Raw genomic sequence first — 12,279 nt, forward strand, 5'->3', positions numbered from 1 at the left:
GTTTTTAGCGGGTGTTAATGCCCTCTAAACGTTGTAAAAAATATGCCTATGTGAGAGTGACCTAAGGAGAGATTTTTGTATTTTTCATATGGTCAGGGTCGTGGCCAATCTTATCTCCCCACAGTACAGCAAAAGAGAGAACGGATCTGTTCTACTTTACTTATATGTACGTTTGTATTGAATGCAGGAAGGACCAGAATGTCCTCTCTCCGGTGACCTGTTGGAACCTGCTTCTGACGCAAGTGAAGAGAGAGAGCCGCGACCATGCTACTTTAAGTGATATCTACTTGAATAACATTATCCCTCGATTTGGTCAAGTTGGTGAAGACTCTGGGCGGCTATTTAAGAAGGTGAGACTATCCTTAACTCACTGAAGTATTTAGATTCCTTGTAAAAGGGTAAGCGCAGCCACATGAACACGTAGTAGTCTTGTCGGCACTTCTCTACATCCTACCCTATTCTTTTCACCAGTCTTTACACTCTGCATGTTCCATATTTAATTCTGCATTTCGTGGGAGGAGGCTGTTGCTATGATGCCTCCATACACTGCCCACAAGGGGAGAGCAGGATATTTCTCTATCTCTCTGTAGCACAAGTTCATAAATAACAGCATTATGGAGGACTGTGTACAGCAGTGCTGAGCAGTGTAAAGGTGAATTCAGTAGCTGTCAGATAGTAAATCACTCAAACGGGCATGGCTGCTACAGCTAATAGTATCAGTATTTCTGAAACACCACCCTCACCCCACACACACACACGCGTACACACATACACGTTAAGTTGTCTCTGTGTCTCTTGTTACAAAATAAACTGATTTCACATGACCACTGGCAGTGGACAGCAAGTTAGAAAGAAGTGAGACCCCTAGTGGTCAGCACTGTAGAGGGAGTTTTTCAGCAAAAAGCATAATTTTAGATCCACAGCCCTCTCCACCTCCATTCATTGAATGGCTATCACTCCTGTGCATATGCGTCCGACAGTCGTCCCATGTAAAGGTACCCTACGATGAAGTTACAAGTAGGTGCAAAATACGCAAAGTCACAACCCGCGTCAGACCCTCATGATTCCTCATTTAGAACCCCAAACAAATTGTAGAAAATGGGAATAAAATGCTTCCATACATGTTGTATACAGGAAGATGACTAGATTATATGGATGCTGTCTATACACCCACTTATTCTATTCTTCCTATATTTCTATTCCCTACAAGTCTGGATTTAGTTTCTTTAGGCCTCATCCTTATCTCCAGTGCCAACTGTTAGCAGACTCTGTTCTTACTCATGCCATTTGGTGGCCAAGTGGGCCAGATGACACTTTGTCCTCACTTCGTTAATGTTTGCCTTGCATACGTTAATCAAGGGGGTTAATCTAAGACCATTTTACTTCCTGCTAACCTACATGGTCACTAACTACTTTCCTTCTTGTTGTGTAGTCTCAGTGCCGCCTGGATTTTAGGTTATTGTCCGTTTTGCTGATCGCTCTTGGCATCTGTCTTGTTTCAGCATGTTACTTTGAACATTTAAAATTCATATCACATATTCAGTCAATTGCAATTTGTTTGTTCAAGTCAAATGCTTCAGTAATTGCTGCCACATTTACATCTGCATTTGCCTTGCTTGCATTTCATTCTATTGTTTTTAAGATTTCTACATCTCGAGTTGCTCGTATCTTGAAAAGCAGTCAGCCTGGATGATGGAAGTTAGAGCGTTAGAACGTCGGTCTCAATTTCTTTTGTAGATGTCCTAAAAATGCTTACCAAGAGAAAGATTATATATATATATATATATATATATATATATATATATATATATAATATTAGATTGGAGTAACTTCTTGATTATACAACTACTATTTAGCTCAGTCTGAAACTGATTTACCGACAGCCCCACCTACCATCACATTCCTTGTTTGCAGCTGTTGTGTTGTCTACTTCCTTCCAAGTTTTGCTATGTTCTCTGTTTAGTAGTTACCAAGTGGCAGCTGGGTGTTAACGCTCCCCTTGTCAATAGGGTATGTTGCTACACAGTCTGGCACTGATTGGGCCATGTCACAGTGTGTAGGGCCCACCACTTACATAATGGTGATGGCACAGTCCCACGTATCAGCTGCTGTGTGGCCGGGTTGTGTGATAGTTGCATGGGTGATGTGGCCGAGAACCGTCATACAAGTCCGTGGGGTTTGCTAACGAATAAAGAGTTCACTGGATGTAGTTTAAAGCTTACAATGCAAACAGCCTGCAATAAGTGTCCCTTTGTGATTTACGATATTACCCCTGAGAGGCCGTGCTGCTTCTGAACAATACTTTCCATGATATAGCGTGCGTTCATCTTTTTTCTGTGGGCAAAAACCTGTATGTGTTGCTTTATAGGGTTATTCCTGATGTGACCCCTCATAACTCCCCCTTAAGAACCAGGTTATCGTGTACCTTAAGGACCAGACCCTTTTTAGGGATTTTACCCATGTGGTGGTTTAACTGCCGTATTTTTTTTTTTTCTTTCAGCTGCCAAAATAATTTTTGCTGCTTCTGTTTTCCTCTGTGACACATAGGGCTTTTTTAAAAATATCTTTTTCATATATAAGTATAAAAAAAATATATATCTTTTTCATTGACTTTGTTTCCCGTTTTTTAGTTTTTATTGGGGATAAAAAAAATGATTTTTTTAAACATTTATAGTTTTCTTTTTTTTTTTTTTTTTAAATTAGTATATTTACGATTAAATAAAGTATGGGAATGGGTTCCTCAATTTGTTTCGGACGTCTTGATATATAATATGTATGGTTTTGGTTTTAAGGCGCAGCGGCGCTGGTTTTGGTTTAGAGGAAAAGAGAAAGACAGGTACACGTGGGTGCTGGCTGAGCAAAGGGCGGATTCCGCTGTGGCTCCCGTGGAATCCAGCCCTTTTGTGTACAGGCGGCCTAAGCAGTGATGATGCCCTCCTGACTCACATTCCTATCTGAAACCCTGAACCAGTGCTGTATAAATGGAACAAGTGAACGAGCCCATGATGATTTTCAGTCAAAAATTAACGAGAAGCGTACGATTCTCATTTGTTGTTAGCTTGGGTTTATACTGAATGGTTATCATTCGCTTTCATTCGTTTGAACATTTTTTTTTTTTAACGTTAATCATTCTGTCTACAAAAAACCTAATGCCGAACAGACACAATAACATCTAGTGTTACACTGCATTCTGTCGTTGCAGTTTGTGTAAAGACATAACGTGTGGGAATTCTAAGTCAACAATGATAATGGCTGTGAAAGTATTTACTAGTATTACTACTATAAGAATGGGCTCAGCAGAATAATCACAGGATAAGCAGAATCCAGGAATCAAACACATCCGTCCCGGTCTCTGCCAAGATTAAAATAAAACTGTTCCATCGTTTCCAAATAATGGGAGCACATGAGCGTCGGGTAATTGGGGAGGCTGCGCTTGTGTAGCGGAGTCAGTTGGATTGTTTGCTGATTTACAAAGGTTGATTTGTAGCCAACTACTATACATGAGATTGCATCTGTAACCTCCCGTCTGCACCTCCCTCTTGGGTGTCTCCCATGGGGACAGTCCAGTTAAAGAGACAGCGCAGCGTGCGGTCTCCTTCCTGGCTTTGTGGCTGGGCTTACATGAAAGGTCCTATAGGGGAAGGGCAGCGGGAGAAAGGTATTAACAATTAATATGGCAGTAAATGCCCCCTCCTGCGATAGAAGCCTTTAGAAAAAATAACTGCATGAATTAGTGATGCCAATTGTGAGATCTGGATTAGGGAGGGTGTCTGTCTGATTCTTGTCTCCCCCTCGTCTGCCTACTACAAGTTTGTGTCTTACATTGGGGGGTGCAGTACTTAATGGGTTAAGGAATAAACTGCAACTTTTCCTATGCTTCTACCCTCTGTGATGCTGTACAATACCGGCTTTGTTAATACTGTTTTTATACACTATATATGTATTTAACTGATTTTCTCGTGATCTGGAGAACAGGCAGCAGTCCAGCTAATCTGTGTGTGCAGTAGCCTGTACTCTGCCCATCTGGTGTCACAGCTCTTTAGGGTATCTTCTCCTCATGTTCTCACACCAATCCTGCTTCACCTCCAGAGTCTTCCTCTCCCCCCAACTATCTTCCCTTCTGTTCCCGTCTGTCATGTCCTCCTGTTGCCAGTGTCTCTTGTCTTCTGCCCGCACTCATCATTATTGCTCTCTAGACTTGTGCAGTGCCAGGATACCATCTATTCCTTGAATTGGGAAAGTGTTGGCAGGGAGGGGGCAGATAATTCTGTACATGATGTAGCTCTGGGGTGCACAAAATACAGTACAGGCGCCCTCAATGCCATTCTGTACTAAGGCTGCACTGTGTAGCCATGTCTGGGCACCTATATTGTAGGGCAAGTACTAAGGGTGCCCTGTGCAGTCATGTCTGGTCCATTATATATTAAGACAAATACCCTTAGTACTTGTCCTAATATATAGGTACCCAGACATGGCTACACAGGGCACCCTTAGTACTTGTCCTAATATATAGGAAAACCAGACATGGCAACACAGTGCACCCATAGTAATTGTCCTAATATATAGGGGACCCAGCCATGGCTACACAGGGCACCCTCAGTACTTGTCCTCATATATAGAGGACCCAGACATAACTACACAGTGCACCCTTAGTATTTGTCCTAATATATAGGGAAACCAGACATGGCTACACAGGGCACCCTTAGTACTTGTCCTAATATATAGGTACCCAGACATGGCTACACAGGGCACCCTTAGTACTTGTCCTAATATATAGGAAAACCAGACATGGCTACACAATGCACCCTTAGTACTTGTCCTAATATATAGGGAAACCAGACATGGCTACACAGGGCACCCTTAGTACTTGTCCTAATATATAGGTACCCAGACATGGCTACACAGTGCACCCTTAGTATTTGTCCTAATATATAGGTACCCAGACACACCTACACAGGGCACCCTTAGCACTTGTTGTAATATATAGGAGACCCAGACATGGCTACACAGTGCACCCTTAGTACTTGTCCTAATATATAGGGAAACAAGACATGGCTACACAGGGCACCCTTAGTACTTGTCCTAATATATAGGAACCCAGACACGCCTACACAGGGCACCCTTAGTACTTGTTGTAATATATAGGAGACCCAGACATGGCTACACAGTGCACCCTTAGTACTTGTCCTAATATATAGGAAAACCAAACATGGCAACACAGTGCACCCATAGTAATTGTCCTAATATATAGGGGACCCAGCCATGGCTACACAGGGCACCCTCAGTACTTGTCCTCATATATAGAGGACCCAGACATAACTACACAGTGCACCCTTAGTATTTGTCCTAATATATAGGGAAACCAGACATGGCTACACAGGGCACCCTTAGTACTTGTCCTAATATATAGGTACCCAGACATGGCTACACAGGGCACCCTTAGTACTTGTCCTAATATATAGGAAAACCAGACATGGCTACACAATGCACCCTTAGTACTTGTCCTAATATATAGGGAAACCAGACATGGCTACACAGGGCACCCTTAGTACTTGTCCTAATATATAGGTACCCAGACATGGCTACACAGTGCACCCTTAGTATTTGTCCTAATATATAGGTACCCAGACACACCTACACAGGGCACCCTTAGCACTTGTTGTAATATATAGGAGACCCAGACATGGCTACACAGTGCACCCTTAGTACTTGTCCTAATATATAGGGAAACCAGACATGGCTACACAGGGCACCCTTAGTACTTGTCCTAATATATAGGAACCCAGACACGCCTACACAGGGCACCCTTAGTACTTGTTGTAATATATAGGAGACCCAGACATGGCTACACAGTGCACCCTTAGTACTTGTCCTAATATATAGGAAAACCAAACATGGCAACACAGTGCACCCTGCTTTGCTTAGATTCATTCAAAAAATGTGGGGTCAAAATACGCAGTACATCCCTAGATCAATTCATTACGGGGTCTAGTTTTCAAAATGGGGTCATTTGTGGGGGTTCTTTGTTGTTTTCGCCGCTCAAGGGCTCTACAAGTGGGCAATAGGGCCTAAAGCACATTCTAGCAAAATGTCTGTTCTGAAAGCCACGAGCTGGTGTTTTCACTTTGGCCTCCGTTCTGCATACAGACATAATATTAGGGCCACACAGAACAAACAGGGGTATCCATTTTGGGGTGCAGGTCCTCATTTTCATGTGCACTATAGAAAAAAACCTGTCTTTAAAATGATATATTTGCAGAAATATGACATTTTATTTTTTCTCCTTTAAATTGCATTAACTCCTGAAAAGAAACTGTGGGGTCAAAATACTCCTGACCCCCCTCAGTGAATATATAAAGGGGTGTAGTTTTTAAAATGGGGTCATTTGTGGGGGTATCTATCATTCTGACACCTTTGAGCCTTTGCAATCTTGTCTTGGTGTAGGAAATGAAATGGTAATAATCAATATTAAATTTGTATGTCTCCTAAATGGTAAAAAAAACTAAAGTTTTTCAAATGTGCGCACAGAATAAAGTAAACAGATGGAAATATATATATTGTACAGTATGTTTGCACTAATTTAAGATATTGTAGTTGAAAGTGTGAAAAAATACTTTTTTCTCAAAATCTTCCCAATTTTGGCACTTTTAAAAAATTATACATACATTCTATTTGTCTATTTTTACCACCTAAATGAGGTACAATATGTGGCGAAAAAGCAATGTCAGAATCACTTAGATATGCAAAACCTTTTCGGCTATTCTATGCTAAAGTGACACGTCAGATTTCCAAAATGTGGCTCCGTCGCTAAGTGGGTATGTAGCGTTGGAGTAGCTATGTATTGTATTGTGTTACTATGGGTGGCATGAGTGGTTGATATGACAACGTGCCCAGTCCTTTTATAAGAAGTCCTGTGTGTTTTGATTCTATGTCAATGAATACGGGTTGTGCTGCCCACTCCTCCAGCGGCCTCCTTTGGACAGAAGGATTCTGTTGTATACTGTGCACCTCACATAGTAGTAAGAGGAACAAAATAACCCTGTTCAGGGACGAGCTGTTGGAGCTTGTCAGATGATCAGATGATCCTCTCTACTGGTGGTCTGTAGGGGGCGTCCTGAGCCCACTCACCTGATTGGGCCACCATTACTAGTGGGGTGCCACAGGGTTCAGCACTAGGCCCCATTCTGTTCAATATATTCATCAACGACCTGATAGAGGGACTGCACAGTAAGATATCAATATTTGCAGATGATATGAGAAATTATACAAGATAATTAAAGGGGTTGTCCCGCGCCGAAACGGGTTTTTTTTTTTTTCAACCCCCCCCCCCCCGTTCGGCGCGAGACAACCCCGATGCAGGGACGTACAGACAGCTTACCGGAGCGCTTACCTTGATCCCCGCGCTCCGGTGACTTCTATACTTACCTGTGAAGATGGCCGCCGGGAACCTCTTGCTTCGTGGACCGCAGCTCTTCTGTGCGGTCCACTGCCGATTCCAGCCTCCTGATTGGCTGGAATCGGCACGTGACGGGGCGGAGCTACACGGAGCCGCTCTCTGGCACGAGCGGCTCCATAGAAGACTACAGAAGACCCGGACTGCGCAAGCGCGGCTAATTTGGCCATCGGAGGGCGAAAATTAGTCGGGCTCCATGGGAACGAGGACGCTAACAACGGAGCAGGTAAGTAAAAAACTTTTTATAACTTCTGTATGGCTCATAATTAATGCACAATGTATATTACAAAGTGCATTATTATGGCCATACAGAAGTGTATAGACCCACTTGCTGCCTCGGGACAACCCCTTTAATGCAACGGAGGACAATGTACGGCTACAAACGGACCTAGATAAGCTGGGTGCTTGGGCAGAAAAATGGCAAATGAAGTTCAATGTGGATAAATATAAGGTTATGCACATGGGCAGGAGAAATGGATGTCACCAATATTCACTAGATGGGGTACAGCTAGGGAAAAGTGAGATGGAAAAAAGACCTGGGGGTACTAGTGGATTGTAGACTTAACTGGAGCAATCAATGCCAATCAGCTGCTGCAAAAGCTAATGGAGTCTTGGGGTGCATTAAAAGAGGTATAGGGGCGAGGGAACGTGAACATTATCCTTCCATTATATAAGGCACTTGTCAGGCCTCACATGTAATACTGCGTACAGTTCTGCACACCGGTGCTCAGGAAAGATGTTACAGTGCTTGAGGGGGTTCAAAAAAGGGCAACTAAACTAATACATGGAATGACGGGACTGGAATACCCAGAGAGGCTATCCAAAGCTGGGATTATTTACCCTGAAAAAAAGATGGATAATGGGTGATCAAATAACTATGTATAAATACATGAGGGGACAATACAAGGATCTCTCCCATGATCTGTTTATACCCAGGACTGCAACGGTAACAAGAGGACATCCGCTACGTCTAGAAGAAAGCAGGTTTCATCAACATAGAAGGGGGTTCTTTACTGTAAGAGCAGTGAAACTGTGGAACTCTCTGCCTGAGGATGTGGTGATGTCAAAATCAATAGGGGAGTATAAGAGGGGACTAGATGCCTTTCTAGAGCGGAAGGATATTACAGGATATAGACAGTAGGTGACCAGCGGGGTGGTTGTTTCAGGTCTTACATTCAGATAGGAACTACCAAAGGTTGATCCAGGGATTATTCTGACTGTCATTATGGAGTCGGGATGGAATTTATTTTCCCCGAATGGGCTAAATGGCTTTTGCCTCTTGGGGTTTTTGCCTTCCTCTGGATCAACAAGGGGGTTGAAACAGGCTGAACTAGATGGACATGGTCTTCATTCAGCCAAACCTACTATGTTACTATTTCAAGATATGTAATCTACAGAAGTCCAAAATGTGATGCTAATGAATTTCACTCCTTAGTTTTCTAGGCATTGAGGCTCCTCTGATGCTGCACTGAATATCCCTTGTTCCACTTCTCGCAGCAATAGTTAGTGTACCTGTCATTTCCAATAACTTCTGACATGTCGTAGAAGCATGCGGTGCCCTTCGGCTCAGATCAACATTTTTTTCAGCTCCTCGGAGAGCCGTGTAGAAGTTATAGTATATAGGTCACACATGACTGACCCACAAAATGCCAATCGATGACAGCGGGGCGCAGCACAAAACAAGGCGAAGTATCTTTGGTGTAAGCTGTGTGTTCAGGAGAAGCTCCTCGTTGTTCTGCCCTCGGAAAGCAAATCAGATGGCGCAGAGCGTTCTGCAGTGTTTGACCTGTACAAGGCTTACACGTGGATTGTTATCGGTTTATGTTCTTGCGGTCACTTCATGGAAGCTGCATATTACTTACTATGTTGCTGTACATTTCTAGAATCTAGGACATCTTTCATTCCTGGTTTGTTTCATAAAATGCTAAGTTTTTCGAGTGATCAGCAGACTGAGCAGAACTAATTGTTAGTGTTCTTTAGCTTAAAGTCTTCACTGTCCCAATATTGTTGTACAGTTTTTTCCTCACATTGCTAACAGCATGACAGTCCAAATTGTTGTCCAACACTCATCTTTAATATTTAGTTTTTCATTTAAATTTTTTCTAAAGCGCAATCCCATGTTGATATAAGGCCTCCTTCACACGGGCGACAAAGTCACGCGATTTTGTAGCGTTGCTACTATGCTCCAAATCGCATGTTTGTGAAGCCCATGCTTTCCTGTGGGTTACTTTACACATGCGATGTTTTGTAGCATGCAACAACCCGTCTCAAAAACCACGCGGATCCGGCTATATGCACGTGACTCGTGAGGTTTTGTAGCCCATGTTTCTCTATGGAGCCTTCCTCTTTGTTGCATCACATGAAAACACTCTTTTCGTACAGTGGGATGCAACTTTGACAGTAGAAAATCCTACTTTCAAAGCCAAATCTAAGCCCTGGCTGCAAGAAAAAATAGAAAAAACAGGTACATCACCTTAAAAGGGCTTGCCGCCTCAGCTTCTCCCTGGGTCCCGGCACTGCTTCTCTTCATCATCTTCTGGCCAGGGATCGAAAAATCCCTGCCTTCTGGAAGCGCTGGCTGTGATTGGCTGACGCTTAGCCAATTGCAGCCAGTGCTCGATGAATGGCTGTGATTGAGCTAATTACAGCCATTCATCGAGCACTGGCTGTGATTGGCCAAGGCCTCCTTCACACGAGCGACAGGGCATTGTCGCGAGAAAATTGCAGCGACATCGCATCGCTGCGTCTTCTTGCGACAATAAGGCAATTTTGTAGCGCTACAATGTCGCGTGACTTTGTAGCGTCATATGCGTTGATTTTCGCGCGCGCGGGGGGCTTGAAATAAAAGCCCTACCCCAAAAATTAAGCTGTAACTGAAGAGAAAAAAAAAGTATACATCACCTCTCCCGCGCTGTCTGGGGTGCCGCAGCAACTTCTGCCCGGGTCCCGGCACTAATCATCTTCTGTGATTGGCTGATGCTTAGCGTATCACAGCCATTGTTCGATGAATGGCTGTAATCAGTACAATCACTGCCATTCATCGAGCACTTGCTGTGGTTGGCTAAGCGTCAGCCAATCACAGCCAGCGCTTTCAGGAGGTGGGGATTTTTGTATCCCCAGCAATAAGAGAAATTCAGTGCCAGGACCCAGGCAGAAGGCCTACCTGACAGCACGTCCAAGGCGATGTATGTGTAATTTTTTTTTTTTTTCTTTTTTCGGCAGCTCGGGCTTAGATTATGCTTTGACAGTAGGACTTGCTACTGTCAAAGTTGCATCACCAAAAACCGCGTTTTCATGCAATACAACAGAGAGCAAAGCTCCATAGGGAAACATGAGCTACAAAACCTTGCGAGTCGTGGGCGTATTGCCAGATCTGCAAGGTTTTTGTGTTGGGTTGTTGCATGCTGTAAAACATTGCATGTGTGAAGTAACCCATAGGAAAGCATGGGCTTCACATACATGCGATTTTGTAGCAACGCGACACAATCGCGCGACTTTGTCACCTGTGTGAAGGAGGCCTAAGCGTCAGCCAATCACAGCCTGTGCTTCCAGCAGCCGGGGATTTTTCAATCCCCGGGCAGAAGATGAAGATGATCTTCAGTGCCGGGACCCTGGGAGAAGCTGCTGCGGCGCCCCAGACAGCGCAAGTATTATTGTATCTTGACGCCACCAGGAAGTCCTGATGAAGTCAAGATTGACAGGGGGATGACTCCCCCCTGTACCTGATTGGCTGCACATCGGTGTGGGCTGCAGGTCTTGGCGGCCCAGTAAGCAGAAAAGGAAAATTCAAGGGCTATGTGAGAAGCGTACATCGGCCTGGGGTTACAGCCATGCAGCCCCAGGTGCAAAGCTCTTCCCCAGTGCCGGCACACAAACCAGGCCCCCTCCCCCCGATGTCAGTGTGAGATATTGGCCGGCAGCACGGAGGCCACAGCGTCGGGGGGAGACTGTCTGAGAGGTGTCCGCTGCTGTGTGTGCACCAGCAGACCAGGAATGGGACAGAGCAGTGGGCAACTGCAGTGTGACAGGCGCCGTCATCCACTCTGCAGGCAGCCCGAACAAAAATTATAGGCTCTGTCCGGGACTAAGGGCTCATGCGGCGGTCGGCTGGGACGCATCCGGTGTGACAGGTGGCGGCCTTCTGAAGTGCCGCGGGACCCAGCGGTGAGAGTCCATGCTGCTGTGTACGCATAGCTTTTTTTCCGGCTGTGCTGCCTTTCCGTGAGGCTTACTTTTCTTCTTGGCCTTACTTTCTTCACTGCTCAGAATGTAAGGCTAAGTGGAAAAGCAATCCTCACCCTAAAGCAGCACGGCTGGCAAAAAGCTATACACACTGGGTCAAGGCTGAAAGGTCCTTGGAGCAGAATCGGGAGCTGGGAGTGTGACAGGGGCGTTTCCCCTGTCAAACCCCTAGCTTCCGTTGGCGTCCAGATACACTAATACAGACAGTGCGGGAGAGGTGATGTATACTTTTTTTTTTCTTCAGCTACAGCTTATTTTCAGGGTGTGGCTTATCTTTCAAGCCCCCCTTCCCCAAAAATCCTTTGTAGCGTCACATGCGACTTTGTAGCGCTACAAACCTGCGGTATTGCCGCGAGAAGACACAGTGATATTGCACAGTGCTGCGATTGTCTTGCGGCGATACCGTGTCGCCCGTGTGTAGGAGGCCTAAAGGTCAACAGAATAAACTGAGCATGGCGCCATCATGAGAGGTCCTGGGGCGTCCTGCTGCTGGTCTTCCTGGACGGCAAGTGTTCTGTACAACTGTAGTGCCAGTACTGGGAAACGGAAGCCATATATGGTACCAAATAAAAGTGGTGGTCTCA

General features: G+C 44.7%; 1 protein-coding gene across 3 annotated transcripts in view; it reads left to right on the top strand.

Moving 5' to 3' along the window:
* SRGAP2 (SLIT-ROBO Rho GTPase activating protein 2) overlaps nt 1-12,279 on the top strand; it is a 143,822-nt gene that overhangs the window by 80,179 nt on the left and 51,364 nt on the right. For all 3 annotated transcript variants that reach the window (XM_066600191.1, XM_066600193.1, XM_066600192.1), the window contains exon 4: nt 188-350. In XM_066600191.1, the coding sequence (XP_066456288.1) occupies nt 188-350 (163 nt within the window). The remainder of the gene's footprint in view (nt 1-187; nt 351-12,279) is intronic.

The sequence above is a fragment of the Eleutherodactylus coqui genome, chromosome 4, assembly GCF_035609145.1.
Source record: "Eleutherodactylus coqui strain aEleCoq1 chromosome 4, aEleCoq1.hap1, whole genome shotgun sequence".
NCBI lineage: Eukaryota > Metazoa > Chordata > Amphibia > Anura > Eleutherodactylidae > Eleutherodactylus > Eleutherodactylus coqui.